The following is a 16,918-nucleotide window of genomic DNA, read 5'->3' on the forward strand; positions in this document are numbered from 1 at the left end:
AGGAATCATTTTTATTATTTTGGATAAATGCGTTTGTTATTTTTTGTAATTGTAGTTTTAATTTTTTTTGTAATGTTAGGTTTTTTATTTTTAGTAATGTTAGGTTTTAGTGTAAGCTTATGTTTTAGTTTTATTTCACAGGTAAGTTAGTAAATAGTTATATTGTAGCTAGCTTAGGTTTTTTTTTCACAGGTAAGTGTATTTATTTTTAAATAGGTAGTTAGTTAATAATTGTAACTTTAATTTAGGTCTATTTTAATTATGTTAAAGTTAGGGGGTGTTAGGTTTAGGGGTTAATATAGTTTAATTTAGGTTGTTGCAATGTGGGGGGTGGCGGTTTAGGGCTTAATAGGTTTAGTTAGTGTCGGCGATGTTTGGAAACTGCGGTTTAGGGGTTAATAGGTTTATTTAGTGTTTACTTAGGTCTAATTTTGTTTTGATGCATATTGCACTTTCTGTTAATCCAATAAACCTCATTTCACTAGTGAAATATTACTGTGTCCTTCGGTTATTTGAAAGATCAGAATGAAATTGCTAATCCAAACACCCAATTATTTATAAATGAAAATCAAGGAAATTGTCAGGGGTGCCTAAACTTTTGCATACGACTGTATATATATATATCTATATATACCTATACCTGTAAATTTATTCATATAGATATATAGGTGTGTATATGTATTTTACATTAACATTACCATATATATATATAATAAAAAATACTTTTTTTTTTCCATGTGAAGAATATAGGAATGTAAAGTATGCATAACAAGGATTGGGGATATTTAGTTCTAAAGTGGTGTTAGGTTTGCGCTCATGAAGAATTGCTAACTTCAATGGGCGATATTGAAAGAATACATATAAAATATTAAAACATATTAATATATATATATATATATATATTAAATTATTATACATACTGTAAAAAAATATCTTCTATGTATTATTTAGAAATTTTATCAGTATTTATAATAATTGTTATTAATATTTTGTAATAGTTTATATGTAAATTACAATAACTTGCATTAGTTAGTAATTCTTTATGCAAAACACAAATCACATTATGCATATTTTACATAGAAAATATTTTCTTTACATAGAAAATAATAAAAATGTTATTATTAAATATGTATATATGACTAGTCCTAAAGCCTGTTCACACGGGCCATTTTTTGCAGTGCAGCGGTCCTACCCCTTGCACTCTCTCCCTCCCCCTCTCTTTTGCTCTCTCTCTCCCCCCCTCTCTTTTGCTCTCCCTCCCCCCTCCTTTTGTGCTCTCTCCCCCTCTCTTTTGCGCTCTCTCTCGCTCCACCTCTCTTTTGCTCTCTCTACCCCCTCTCTTTGGCTCTCTCTATCCCCCCTCTCTTTTGCTCTCTCTCTCCTCTCTTTTGCTCTTTCCCCTCTCTTTTTGCTCCCTCTCCCCCCTCTCTTTTGCTTTTTCTCCCCCCTCTCTTTTGTTCTCCCCCCTCTCTTTTGCACTCTCTCTCTCTCCCCTTCTCTTTTGCGCTCTCTCTCTACCCCCTCTCTTTTGCGCTCTTTCTCTTCCCCCTCTCTTTTGCTCTGTCTCTCTCCCCATCCCTCTCTTTTGCTCTGTCTCTCTCCCCATCCCTCTCTTTTGCTCTTTCTCCCCCTCCCCCTCTCTTTTGCACTCTCTCTCTTCCCCCTCTCTTTTGCGCTCTCTCTCCCACATCTCTTTTGCTCTGTCTCTCTCCCCATCCCTCTCTTTTGCTCTGTCTCTCTCCCCATCCCTCTCTTTTGTTCTGTCTCTCTCCCCATCCCTCTCTTTTGCTCTTTCTCCCCCTCTCTTTTACGCTCTCTCTCCCCTCTCTCTTTTGTGCTCTCTCTCTCCCCCCTCTCTTTTTTGCACGCTCTCTCTCTCCCCCCTCTCTTTTGCATGCTCTCTCCCCCTCTCTTTTGCGCGCTCTCTCTCTCCCCCTCTCTTTTGCGTTCTCTCTCTCCCCCTCTCTTTTGCGTTCTCTCTCTCCCCCTCTCTTTTGCGCTCTCTCTCTCCCCCTCTCTTTTGCGTTCTCTCTCTCCCCCTCTCTTTTGCGTTCTCTCTCTCCCCCTCTCTTTTGCGCTCTCTCTGTCCCCCTCTCTTTTGCGCTCTCTCTCTCCCCCTCTCTTTTGCGCGCTCTCTCTCTCCCTCTCTTTTGCGCTCTCTCTCTCTCCCTCTCTTTTGCGCTCTATCTCCCCCCCTCTCTTTTGCGCTCTCTTTCCCCCCTCTCTTTTGCGCTCTCTCCCCCCTCTTTTTCACTCTCTCCCACCTTTCTTTTGCTCTTTCTCTCTCCATCCCTCTCTTTTGCTCTCTCTCTCCCCCTCTCTGTTGCTCTCTCTCTCCTCCCTCTATTTTGCTCATTCCTATTTCTTTTGTTCTTTCCTCTCTATTTTGCTCTCTCTCCTCCCTCTCTTGCTCTTTCCCATCTATTTTGTTCTCTCCCCTTCTCTTTCTATCTCTCTCACCTCTATCCCTCCTGCCATGCCCAACCACGCCCCCGTCACGCCGCTCACACCCACTTTTGCCCGCACCGACTGTTCAGGTAGAGACTCTAAGTCCAGGTGTGTTTGTCCTCTTGCGCAGTCTCTACTGCGCATGACAGCTTTGGACAAACACACTTGGCCTTTTATTATATAGGATAATAATAATGTAAAATACATATACTGTATATATATTTATATATAGGAATAGATATCAAGGTTTAGGCATATACAGATACATATAGAAATATATATTTACAATAAAAAGTACATTGTTCTGTAAGTGAAGAACATTGGAATGTGAAATATAAATAACTGTTGTAGGGTTAGCGTGGGAGCGATAAGTGTTAGATTTTCTCTTCTGTGCTCTCCGTTGACTTCTATGGGGAGAATAAGTTAACGCGGTCATGATGTTTAGTAAGCGCAGGTCGGGTTTCACTGGCGTGCAAGCTTTTTACTTTCAACTTGTGATAAGAGCGCAACCGACGAGCGGAAAAAGCTTACTACTAGTTTACCCTTGAGCAAAAGCACTAAATAGCGCACCATGATAAATATGAGATAAAGGCCACTGACCCCATTGTATGAAATGTTACTTTTAGCTTCACTCAGACAAAGTAAGTTCTATTTCTTCCATTTGCAGCATCAGTGCTGGAAGTGACAACTAAACTTCATGGCACAGTCGTTCTCCCCTGTAAGTTCTCCTTTATCACTGGGCCTGAGAGCTTGTATGTCACATGGGTGAAGAAAGATGCTCTGAATGACAAAGGCACTATAGCTTATGTCTACCAAGAGGGAGAAGATACAAGTGAGTTACAAGATCAAATGTACAGAGGACGCACAGAGCTGATCAGAGATTTGTCAAGAGGGGAGCTGAACCTGATGCTGAGAAAAGTCACATTAGCTGATGTAGGAATTTATTACTGCCAAGCCGCCAACCGAAAGGACAGAGGAGACATCGCTGTCTTGTTGTCATTAGATGGTAAGTTAGATTCTATGCCTAGCAACTTCTGTATTATAGAAATGTGACAATGAGCATTTACATAATTGTTTGCTTTTCAGATAGATCCATAGTTAATGAAAATATAATGACTGAGAAAAAGCAATTGTCCTAAAATAAACAACGAGAGTGTACAAGGAAACGAAAATAAACTCAGATTTAAAAAATAAATGAAAGTGTTGGACACAAATTGAACTATGATAATGATCTCTACTCGTGTTTTATTTTCCTTCTATGTCTGCAGATCTCTTTAGACCTGTTCTTTTATTTTAACTCTTTATAGGTTCTGGTTGGTGAAGCTCTGCATCTTTATACTGGGCACTGCCATCTTAGGGCTAGATTAGAGTGGCGCACTATTGTTAACATGAGGAGCATAAATGAGATTACTGTATTTTTTATACTAAGATCCATATTATTGCACTGTTTAAATATCATACTGTTTAAAGAGACAGTCTAGTCCAAAATAAACTTTCATGATTCAGATAGAGAATGTAATTTTACAGTTTTTCACCACTAGAGGGTTTAGTTCATGTGTGTCATATAGATAACACTGTGCTCACACACGTGGAGTTCCAGGAAGCCAGCTCTGAAGTATATTTATATAACTGTGTTGGTTATGCAGAACTAGGGAATGAGTAATAAAGGGATTATCTATCTTTTTAAACAATAAAAAATCTGGTGTAGACTGTCTCTTTAAATTACCGCAAATTCACTATTCAATAAATGTGCTTTAATTTACACTCCCTATATTTTCTGTGGGCAGTGTTGAATACCAACGTGCGCTCGCATTACAAGCTGAAAGTAAATGTGATCACTTTAACGAAATCGCATTTAATGTTTAAACTTTTTACGCAACCTGAAAGTTCAAGTAGAGAAAAAAATTGCACTAAACTACAGTAGTAACCCCTAAGCCACCAAAACTCCACATCACAAAGAACCCACTACACTTTTAACCCCTATACCGCCACACACCCACATCGCAAATAACAGAAAATAAAACAAACTACCATTACAAAAAAACCTGTTATGCCTATTCTAAATCCAAAGCCCCAGTTAAAAAAATACACCCCAAAATAAAAAAACGACTAACACTATAATAAAACTATAGCAAAAGTCCTTAGAAGGGTGCCCTAAAGTTCTCTGCTGCCTCCCCCCAAAAAAGCCTTCACTAAACCCCAAAGAGGGTACTCACTAAACTTGAATCTGGCTTCTACGTGATTTCCAACTGCGGTGTTCCTCTTTTATCCTGGCAGCGGTGGTCTTCTATCTTCATCCTGGCAGCAGTGGTCTTCTATCTTCATCCTGGCAGCTGTGGTCTTCTATATTCATCCTGGCAGTGGGGGTTTTCTATCTTCATCCATCTTCATTTTTTCTTATCTTCCATCTGGTGTCCTCTTCATGCAGTCACCCGCCACACACTGAATTTTGAATGTGAGGTACCCCCTTTATATAGTGGTGCCCTTGCATTGCTGTTGGCTGATTTTCAAATCCAAATTTAAATCAGCCAATAGAAAAAAACTTTCATTCTATTGGCTGATTTGAATTTGAAAATCAGCCAATGGCAATGCAAGGGTGCGATGGGTGACTGCATGAAAAGGATGTCGGATGAAAGATCAGAAGATGGATGAGAATAGAAGACCATCACCGCCAGGCTTTAGATAGAAGACCACCCCCACCAGTATATAAGAGGAGAACCGCAGCTGGCAATCACGTAGGAGTCAGATTTATGTTTGATGAGTACCATCTTTAGGGTTTAGTGGTAGGCTATTTATGGGTGGCTTTTTTGTTTGTTTTTTGGGAAGCAAAAGAGCTTTAGTGCACTGCCCTACCAAATGCCCTCCTAAGGGCAATGCCCAACTAGATGTCCTTAGAAGAGCAATTTTTAGAGTAGATTTTTTTAAGATAGGCTTTTTTGTGGGGTTGAGGGGTTACTTATATTGTAGAATGGGGTTGTATTCTTTTTAGAAAAAGAGTTGTCACTTTAGGGCAATGACCTACAAAAACATCTCCTAAGTGCTATTGCTAAAGTAACTTTTAGTGTTAGTATAGTTTTTATTTTTTATTTTGGTGTGGATTTTCTAAAGGGGATGCTAGTTTTAGTATAGGCATAACAGAGGGGTTTTGATTGTTTGTGTTTTTTTCTGTATTGTTAACTTTTTTATTTTCTGTAATTATAGCTTTTTTTTGTAATGTTAGGTTGTTGTTTTTTATACCCCAGGGGGTGTTAGGTTAGGGGTGTTAGGGGGGTTAGCTGGTTTGGGGTTTAGAGGTTAGTGGGTACTTGCAATTTGGGGGTGTGGCATTTTAGGGGTTAATAGTGTAGAGGCGTATTTTGCGGTGAGGGGTGTGTAGCTGTTTAGGGGTTAATAGTGTAGAGGGGTTACTTTACAATGTAGGCGTGTGGTAGTTTAGAAATTAATAGTGTAGTGGCATACTTTATGGTGGGCAGTTTAAGGATTATTAGAGTGGGGAGATTATGGATGGCGTGTGCCTAGCATGAAAATGTGGTGCTTCCCTAACTAGCAGCAGTGATAAAATAATAGAACAGCTTTGAAGACAGCTGCAAGCACGGGAGGAAAAACACTAGCATGGTGAGTAGTAACCTGTAAATGTGCCAAGCAGTCTAATGTCCCTGTCATGAGATGCAGGACATATGCAGGACACAGCAATGATGGTACAACTCTATTTTATTGCAGAGCATAACAATACACATCTAGTCAGGTTGATTGTACTAAACTAACTGCGACACAGACACCAGACCTAAGCCCCGCCCCCAAACTAGTGACATCACATCCTGCTCTCATCACAGTCCCTTTAATACATTAAAATATAAAGGGCTAGATTACAAGTGGAGCTCTATTTAATGTTCCCGCTCATGCGTTAACTGCGCTAGAAGTAAAGCTTTTTGCGCATAATGGGCAGTGCTTATATTTCAAGTTGAAAGTAAAAAGATAACTTATTCCCCCATAGAAGTCAATGGAGCAAGAAAAGTGGAAAAACACCCTACTCGCCCTCAAACTCGATCACATTTTCTCAAGTGCGCTAACCGACATAAAAATATAAATGTTTCACATTCCAATGTTCTTCATGTAACAGAATATGTTCTATTTACTCATAAATACATATTTCTATATATGTATAATGGTATTTTGTACAATATTATCTATATATATATATATTATTATTGGTTATTTGTAGAGCGCCAACAGATTCCGCAGTACTATGTTTATATATATATATATTATTATTATCATTTATGTGTATAGCGCCGCCAAATTCCGTATATATATATTTACAGTATATGAATATCTATTTATAAGTATATAGATGCAGAACATTGGAATGTGAAATATTTACACTAAATAAGTTAAAACCTTTATTAAATATGAATATTGCATAAATATGTTGTTTCATCTATTTGACTGCAAAGGGCTATATATGTGTACATATGTATTTCTCTGTCTATGTGTATATATCTGTAAATACATATATACACATAGAAATACATATATACACATATAAATACATAAATACATATATACACATATAAATACATATATATATACATATAAATACATATTTACACATATAAATACATAAATACATATATACACATATAAATACATAAATACAAATATACACATATAAATACATAAATACATATATACACATATAAATACATAAATACAAATATACACATATAAATACATAAATACATATATACACATATAAATACATATTTACACATATAAATACATAAATACATATATACATATATAAATACATAAATACAAATATACACATATAAATACATAAATACAAATATACACATATAAATACATAAATACATATACACACATATAAATACATAAATACATATATACACATATAAATACATAAATACAAATATACACATATAAATACATAAATACATATATACACATATAAATACATAAATACAAATATACACATATAAATACATAAATACATATATACACATATAAATACATTTCTCTTGTTAAGTGTATCCAGTCCACGGATCATCCATTACTTATGGGATATTAACTCCTCCCCAACAGGAAGTGCAAGAGGATTCACCCAGCAGAGCTGCTATATAGCTCCTCCCCTAACTGCCATTACCAGTCATTCTCTTGCACCCAACAAATAGATAGGATGTGTGAGAGGACTGTGGTGATTATACTTAGTTTCATACCTTCAATCAAAAGTTTGTTATTTTATAATAGCACCGGAGTGTGTTATTCCTTCTCTGGTAGAATTTGAAGAAGAATCTACCTGAGTTTTTCTATGATTTTAGCCGGAGTAGTTAAGATCATATTGCTGTTTCTCGGCCATCTGAGGAGAGGTAAACTTCAGATCAGGGGACAGCGGGCAGATTAATCTGCAAAGAGGTATGTAGCAGCTTATTATTTTCTGACAATGGAATTGATGAGAAAATTCTGCCATACCGATATAATGTAAACTCAGCCTTAAATGCAGTAGCAGCAACTGGCATCAGGCTGTCATGTATGTATATTTTACACTTCAGTATTCTGGGGAATGGCACTTCACTGGAATTATACTGTATGCATAAAACTTTAGCCTAATTTGCAGGGACTAGCAACAGGCTTTTTAATAACACTCAATTTATTAATGTTAAACGTTTTTTGCTGGCATGTAAAATCGTTTAATTTTCTGAGGTACTGGGTGAAAAAATGTTTTGGGCACTATTTTTTTCCACTTGGCAATCGTTTTATTTAATTTATGACAGTTTACTGATCTCTCTCACTGTTATGTGTGAGGGGGAGGGACCTTTTTTGGTGTTTTTGCTACGCATCAAAAAATTCAGTCAGAAGTTTATTGTCTTCCCTGCATGATCCGGTTCATCTCTACAGAACTCAGGGGTCTTCAAAACTTGTTTTGAGGGAGGTAATCACTCACAGCAGAGCTGTGAGATTGTAGTTGACTGTGATAAAAAAAAAAAAAAAACGTTTATTTCTGTATTTTTTTTTTTTTTTTTTTTTTTTTCTGCTATCAGGGTTAGTTATCCTTTGCTAATGGGAGCAATCCTTTGCTAAAATTGTGTTTTTTACAAAGATTTGATGCTATAACTTTTCAGTTTATTAATTTTCAACTGTCATAACTTTTTCTGTGCTTCTTATAGGCACAGTACGTTTTCATATTATAGTAAATTACTTGAAAAGTATTTCCAAGTTGCTAGTTTATTTGCTAGTGTGTTAAACATGTCTGATTCAGAGGAAGATATCTGTGCTATATGTGCTAAAGCCAAAGTGGAGCCCAATAGAAATTTATGTACTAACTGTATTGATGCTACTTTAAATAAAAGTCAATCTGTACAAATTGAACATATTTCACCAAACAACGAGGGGAGAGTTATGCCGACTAACTCGCCTCACGTGTCAGTACCTGCATCTCCCGCTCGGGAGGTGCGTGATATTGTAGCGCCAAGTACATCTGGGCGGCCATTACAAATCACATTACAGGATATGGCTACTGTTATGACTGAAGTTTTGGCTAAATTACCAGAACTAAGAGGTAAGCGTGATCACTCTGGGGTGAGAACAGAGTGCACTGATAATATTAGGGCCATGTCAGACACTGCGTCACAATTTGCAGAACATGAGGACGGAGAGCTTCATTCTGCGGGTGACGGTTCTGATCCAAACAAACTGGATTCAGATATTTCAAATTTTAAATTTAAGCTGGAAAACCTCCGTGTATTACTAGGGGAGGTGTTAGCGGCTCTGAATGATTGTAACACAGTTGCAATACCAGAGAAAATGTGTAGGTTGGATAAATATTTTGCAGTACCGGCGAGTACTGACGTTTTTCCTATACCTAAGAGACTTACTGAAATTGTTACTAAGGAGTGGGATAGACCCGGTGTGCCGTTCTCACCCCCTCCGATATTTAGAAAGATGTTTCCAATAGACGCCACCACACGGGACTTATGGCAAACGGTCCCTAAGGTGGAGGGAGCAGTTTCTACTTTAGCTAAGCGTACCACTATCCCAGTGGAGGATAGCTGTGCCTTTTCAGATCCAATGGATAAAAAGTTAGAGGGTTACCTTAAGAAAATGTTTGTTCAACAAGGTTTTATATTGCAACCTCTTGCATGCATTGCGCCTGTCACGGCTGCAGCAGCATTTTGGTTTGAGTCTCTGGAAGAGACACTTGAATCAGCTCCATTAGATGAGATTACACACAAGCTTAAAGCCCTTAAGTTAGCTAACTCATTTATTTCAGATGCCGTAGTACATTTAACTAAACTTACGGCTAAGAATTCCGGATTCGCCATTCAGGCACGCAGAGCACTGTGGCTAAAATCCTGGTCAGCTGACGTTACTTCTAAATCTAAATTGCTTAATATACCTTTCAAAGGGCAGACCTTATTCGGGCCCGGGTTGAAAGAAATTATCGCTGACATTACAGGAGGTAAAGGCCATGCCCTGCCTCAAGACAGAGCCAAACCTAAGGCTAGACAGTCTAATTTTCGTTCCTTTCGTAATTTCAAAGCAGGAGCAGCATCAACTTCCTCTGCACCAAAACAGGAAGGAGCTGTTGCTCGCTACAGACAAGGCTGGAGACCTAACCAGTCCTGGAACAAGGGCAAGCAGGCCAGGAAACCTGCTGCTGCCCCTAAGACAGCATGAATCGAGGGCCCCCGATCCGGGAACGGATCTAGTGGGGGGCAGACTTTCTCTCTTCGCCCAGGCTTGGGCAAGAGATGTCCAGGATCCCTGGGCGTTAGAGATCATATCTCAGGGATACCTTCTAGACTTCAAATTCTCTCCCCCAAGAGGGAGATTTCATCTGTCAAGGTTGTCAACAAACCAAATAAAGAAAGAGGCGTTTCTACGCTGCGTACAAGATCTTTTATTAATGGGAGTGATCCATCCGGTTCCGCGGTCGGAACAAGGACAAGGGTTTTACTCAAATCTGTTTGTGGTTCCCAAAAAAGAGGGAACTTTCAGGCCAATCTTGGATTTAAAGATCCTAAACAAATGCCTAAGAGTTCCATCGTTCAAAATGGAAACTATTCGGACAATTTTACCCATGATCCAAAAGGGTCAGTACATGACCACAGTGGATTTAAAGGATGCTTACCTTCACATACCGATTCACAAAGATCATTACCGGTATCTAAGGTTTGCCTTTCTAGACAGGCATTACCAGTTTGTAGCTCTTCCATTCGGATTGGCTACGGCTCCGAGAATCTTCACAAAGGTTCTGTGTGCTCTTCTGGCGGTACTAAGACCGTGAGGAATTGCGGTAGCTCCGTACCTAGACGACATTCTGATACAAGCTTCAAGCTTTCAAACTGCCAAGTCTCATACAGAGTTAGTACTGGCATTTCTAAGGTCGCATGGATGGAAGGTGAACGAAAAGAAGAGTTCTCTCTTTCCACTCACAAGAGTTCCCTTCTTGGGGACTCTTATAGATTCTGTAGAAATGAAGATTTACCTGACAGAAGACAGGTTAACAAAGCTTCAAAATGCATGCCGTGTCCTTCATTCCATTCAACACCCGTCAGTAGCTCAATGCATGGAGGTGATCGGCTTAATGGTAGCAGCAATGGACATAGTACCCTTTGCACGTCTACATCTCAGACCGCTGCAATTGTGCATGCTAAGTCAGTGGAATGGGGATTACTCAGACTTGTCCCCTACTCTGAATCTGGATCAAGAGACCAGAAATTCTCTTCTATGGTGGCTTTCTCGGCCACATCTGTCCAGGGGGATGCCATTCAGCAGGCCGGACTGGACAATTGTAACAACAGACGCCAGCCTACTAGGTTGGGGCGCTGTCTGGAATTCTCTGAAGGCTCAGGGACAATGGAATCAGGAGGAGAGTCTCCTACCAATAAACATTCTGGAATTGAGAGCAGTTCTCAATGCCCTTCTGGCTTGGCCCCAGTTAACAACTCGGGGGTTCATCAGGTTTCAGTCGGACAACATCACGACTGTAGCTTACATCAACCATCAGGGAGGGACAAGAAGCTCCCTAGCAATGATGGAAGTATCAAAGATAATTTGCTGGGCAGAGTCTCACTCTTGCCACCTGTCAGCAATCCACATCCCGGGAGTGGAGAACTGGGAGGCGGATTTCTTAAGTCGTCAGACTTTTCATCCGGGGAGTGGGAACTTCATCCGGAGGTCTTTGCCCAAATACTTCGACGTTGGGGCAAACCAGAGATAGATCTCATGGCGTCTCGACAGAACGCCAAGCTTCCTCGTTACGGGTCCAGATCCAGGGATCCGGGAGCGGTTCTGATAGATGCTTTGACAGCACCTTGGACCTTCTGGATGGCTTATGTGTTTCCACCCTTCCCGATGCTTCCTCGATTGATTGCCAGAATCAAACAGGAGAGAGCATCAGTGATTCTAATAACGCCTGCATGGCCACGCAGGACTTGGTATGCAGATCTAGTGGACATGTCATCCTGTCCACCTTGGTCGCTACCTCTGAAACAGGACCTTCTGATCCAGGGTCCCTTCAAACATCAAAATCTAATTTCTCTGAAGCTGACTGCTTGGAAATTGAACGCTTGATTTTATCAAAACGTGGTTTTTCTGAGTCAGTTATTGATACCTTAATACAGGCTAGGAAGCCTGTTACCAGAAAGATTTACCATAAGATATGGCGCAAATACTTATATTGGTGCGAATCCAAGAGTTACTCATGGAGTAAGGTTAGGATTCCGAGGATATTGTCTTTTCTACAAGAAGGTTTAGAAAAGGGTTTATCCGCTAGTTCCTTAAAGGGACAGATTTCAGCTCTGTCCATTCTTTTACACAAACGTCTGTCAGAAGTTCCGGACGTTCAAGCTTTTTGTCAGGCTTTAGCTAGGATCAAGCCTGTGTTTAAAACTGTTGCTCCACCATGGAGTTTGAACTTAGTTCTTAATGTTTTACAGGGGGTTCCGTTTGAACCCCTTCATTCCATTGATATCAAGTTGTTATCTTGGAAAGTTCTGTTTTTAATGGCGATTTCCTCAGCTCGAAGAGTCTCTGAGTTATCTGCCTTACATTGTGATTCTCCTTATCTGATTTTTCATTCAGACAAGGTAGTTCTGCGTACTAAACCTGGGTTCCTACCTAAGGTGGTCACTAACAGGAATATCAATCAAGAGATTGTGGTTACATCTTTGTGTCCTAATCCTTCTTCGAAAAAGGAACGTCTGCTACACAATCTAGATGTAGTCCGTGCCCTGAAATTTTATCTACAGGCAACTAAGGATTTTCGACAAACGTCTTCCCTGTTTGTCGTTTATTCTGGTCAGAGGAGAGGTCAAAAAGCTTCGGCTACCTCTCTCTCCTTTTGGCTTCGTAGCATAATACGGTTAGCCTATGAGACTGCTGGACAGCAGCCTCCTGAAAGAATTACAGCACATTCTACTAGAGCTGTGGCTTCCACTTGGGCCTTTAAGAATGAGGCTTCTGTTGAACAGATTTGCAAGGCTGCAACTTGGTCTTCTCTTCATACTTTTTCCAAATTTTACAAATTTGACACTTTTGCTTCTTCGGGGGCTGTTTTTGGGAGAAAGGTTCTTCAGGCAGTGGTTCCTTCCGTATAAAGAGCCTGCCTGTCCCTCCCGTCATACGTGTACTTTAGCTTTGGTATTGGTATCCCATAAGTAATGGATGATCCGTGGACTGGATACACTTAACAAGAGAAAACATAATTTATGCTTACCTGATAAATTTATTTCTCTTGTAGTGTATCCAGTCCACGGCCCGCCCTGTCACTTTAAGGCAGGTAATTTTTCCATTAAACTACAGTCACCACTGTACCCTATGGTTTTCCTTTCTCTGCATGTTTTCGGTCGAATGACTGGTAATGGCAGTTAGGGGAGGAGCTATATAGCAGCTCTGCTGGGTGAATCCTCTTGCACTTCCTGTTGGGGAGGAGTTAATATCCCATAAGTAATGGATGATCCGTGGACTGGATACACTACAAGAGAAATAAATTTATCAGGTAAGCATAAATTATGTTATTTACACATATAAATACATAAATACATATATACACATATAAATACATAAATACATATATACACATATAAATACATAAATACATATATACACATATAAATACATAAATACAAATATACACATATAAATACATAAATACAAATATACACATATAAATACATAAATACCTATGTGTACATATATAGACATGTATATATACATACATCTTTATACATGTATATGTATGTATCCCTATGTTAAAGCCCTTTACCTGCTTTATTTTTTTCTAACACTTAAAGGGACACAAAACCCACATTTTTTCTTTCATGATTTAGAAAAAACATACAATTTTAAACAACTTTCTAATTTACTTATATTATCTAATTTGCTACATTTCCTTGATATACTTTGATGAAAAGCATATCTAGATAGGCTTAGTAGCTGCTGATTGGTTGCTGCACATAGATGCTTTGTGTGATTGGCTTACACATGTGCATTGCTATTTCTTGAAGAAAGGATATCTACTGAATGAAGCAAATTAGATAATACAAGTAAATTGGAATATTTTTTAAAATTGTATTCTCTACTTGAATCATGAAAGAAAATGTTTGGGTTTAGTGTCTCTTTAAGATCTTATATCTTTCAGTACTTATAACTTTTTATGAAATATTTTTTAATTGTTTTATTAGATAGTGTTATTATGATTGTAACTGTACTTTTACATGTAATTTTGATGTTTTGTAACACTTTTTATTCTAACATAACGGTTAACCAGAGCTCTGAGGTTGTGCTAACCCGTTAAGCAAACGCATTTACTTTCAACTTGTAATACACGCGCTACTTCTGATGCGCGCAAACAGGTGTGAAAAACCTGATATCGCTTCTGTGCATCTGTTAGCACACTACTCGTAATCTGGCCCGAAATAAGTAACCCAAAATCGTATCAGTAGGTATACATGTATAAATAATAATAAATTGAATAATTTTGGGAAGCTTAATTTTGTTCTTGCTGGTGTGAAAACAGAAGAGGCCCATTAATATCTTATGGGTTTTATTGCTTTGTACTGTTATTGCAATGTGACACTAAAAGCCAAATCTCTACTTCTCAGGGTTGAGTGCAAGTGACCCCAGAGTTACAGCTGTGGCTGTTGGTGGTAAGAGACGTCTGAAATGTTTCACCACCGGGAGTTTCAGAGACCCCCAGATTGAGTGGACAGAGCTGCAGGATGGAGACATGAAAGACCTGTCCAGCTATGGTCATCTCAATGTGACAGACCTCAGTGATGGGCAACAGCTGCTGGAATCTGTGCTGAACTATGACGTGGAGTGGAATGTGCATTACTGGTGTCACATCAAGGAGGGGGGACAGAAGAGATCAGCTAGAGCTGTGATGTCAGGTACGGTACTTGAGGAATATATAATGAGTGACACTAAGAGAATTCATGAGAATAAAACATTTTTATCACCCAGCAGCACTGCACATTAGTTAGTTGGTCAAATAGTGAGGCAGTTTTTTTCCTGGGCTTGTGTTGTATTGACATCTATACACCCTTGGCTTGGGTCATGGCATGGTTTGATAGAATAGTATGATTAACCTTCTGAGATAGTTAATGATTTAAGTGCACTCACTTGTTTATGCCGTATGGTGACACAACATCGGCATCCTCATAACTACTGACCACGTCTGCTTTTGGTAACTAATAATAGATTTGAGCTCTGCCTTGTGTAATATAACTGAGGCAGCTATCTAAGATGCTATTATTGTCTGTGTCCCTTGAACTCTGGCCTCATCTTACATTTTATAGAGTTTCTGCTGCTTACTGTGCATAAATGATATTAACAAGTTTTCTCACTTTGATTTATTGCAGATGGAATAGACACCATAGATATTAAATATGATCTGTAGATCTGGAAACAAAGCGGTTTTGATGCTTTCATCTTTAAACGCACTTTTGCTCAACTTAATTCAGCATGAGGTCCTAACCCTCACAAGAAGAGGCTACGTGATCAGAGCATCAGGCAAATACTACTCACCAAGATTAATCAACGTGTATTTAGTGTAGCTGCTGCATTATAATGTTTATAGCTTGTCAGGATTTAAATGTAAATATGCATTAGGTAATGTAAGTACAATTGTACAAAACTGCAGTTTAGCAGGTGATTTCCTCCACAGTCACCAGATTCACTGGATACCCAGGACTCCACCCACTAGATTATAAACTAGAGAGTAAACGTATTATAACACTGAGTAAAATAAACCCTTATTATAAACCTAAACCAAAACATATACCTAACTAAATTAGATTGTTAGATGTCATCCTCACAGATACAGATAAGAGGCCCATTTATCAAGCTCCATATGGAGTATGAAGGGTCGTGTTTCTGGCGAGTCTTCAGATTTGCCAGAAACACCAGTTATGAAGTAGCGCACTAAAGACCGCTGCTCCATAACCCTGTGCGCCTGCTCTGATGAGGCGGACAGGAATCGCCGCATTTCAACCCGATCGAATATGATCGGGTTGATTGACACCTCCCTGCTGGCGGCCGATTGGCTGCGAGTCTGCAGGGGGCGGCGTTGCACCCCAGCTCTTATGAGCTGCTGGTGCAATGCTGAATACGGAGAGTGTATTGCTCTCCGAATTCAGCGAGGTCTTGCGGACCTGATCCGCACTGTCGAATCAGGTCCGCAAGACCTTTCCTCTACACTCAGTAATCCATGCCTGGAACCATAGTTCTCACAGTGGTATTTGTCACCCCTATTGAAAGGAGACCCTTACTCTTGGAACCACTAATGCTAAAGTGGTGGTCATCATAAAAAATTAAAAAGTTGCTGCAGCCACCCAGACAGGATAATATCTGGGAACAAAAACGAGTGCAGCACCACTAAATCCTTGAACAAAAGCATTGTTTTCTAATTATCAAGATGTGAATACAAATGCCCAGACAGAACTTTGTTTATTAATGTGAGGGGAAATAGAGCAGGATAAAAAAAAGTATAATAGTTTTATTAAAATATTAAAAGTAACACATTTTCAATCAACTGTTTCTTCAGGCTATAGATACACTAGAAGGTTTCCTGCTTACGCACTCCTCCCCATTAGACACATGACATCATGGAAAGAGATAACTTGAAAAATTTAAAGGGGCCAAGTGTCCCACATTGCAATATAATAACAACAGTTATATACATCAGATATAAAAATCTAAGAGTGATAATAACGTCTGATATAATCAGTGGACAATAATAATCACAATAGTAATATTATTATTCAGTAAAAGAACTGCGCAATAGGAAAATGAAATCCCGGCATAAAATAGAAAACACAAACACTATCAATTCAAAAGTGATATTTATATCAAATAATAAAGTCCCCTTCTAATATCATATAACCAATAAACTATGCGAAATTATCTAAAGCTGCCAAATCCGCAATAACATTCAAATCCATAGGAC

At 38.9% G+C, this 16,918-nt stretch overlaps 1 protein-coding gene across 1 annotated transcript in view; it reads left to right on the plus strand.

The window, feature by feature from the left end:
• Window positions 1–16,406, plus strand: part of LOC128652810 (butyrophilin-like protein 10) — a 203,017-nt gene extending 186,611 nt beyond the window's left edge. Inside the window, exons 5-7 of the mRNA XM_053705761.1 lie at window positions 3,116–3,454; window positions 14,574–14,861; window positions 15,333–16,406. Coding sequence (XP_053561736.1) covers window positions 3,116–3,454; window positions 14,574–14,861; window positions 15,333–15,370 — 665 coding nt within the window. The 3' untranslated portion in view covers window positions 15,371–16,406. The remainder of the gene's footprint in view (window positions 1–3,115; window positions 3,455–14,573; window positions 14,862–15,332) is intronic.
• The last annotated feature ends 512 nt before the right edge of the window (window positions 16,407–16,918 follow it).

The sequence above is a fragment of the Bombina bombina genome, chromosome 3 (assembly GCF_027579735.1).
Source record: "Bombina bombina isolate aBomBom1 chromosome 3, aBomBom1.pri, whole genome shotgun sequence".
Taxonomy (NCBI): domain Eukaryota; kingdom Metazoa; phylum Chordata; class Amphibia; order Anura; family Bombinatoridae; genus Bombina; species Bombina bombina.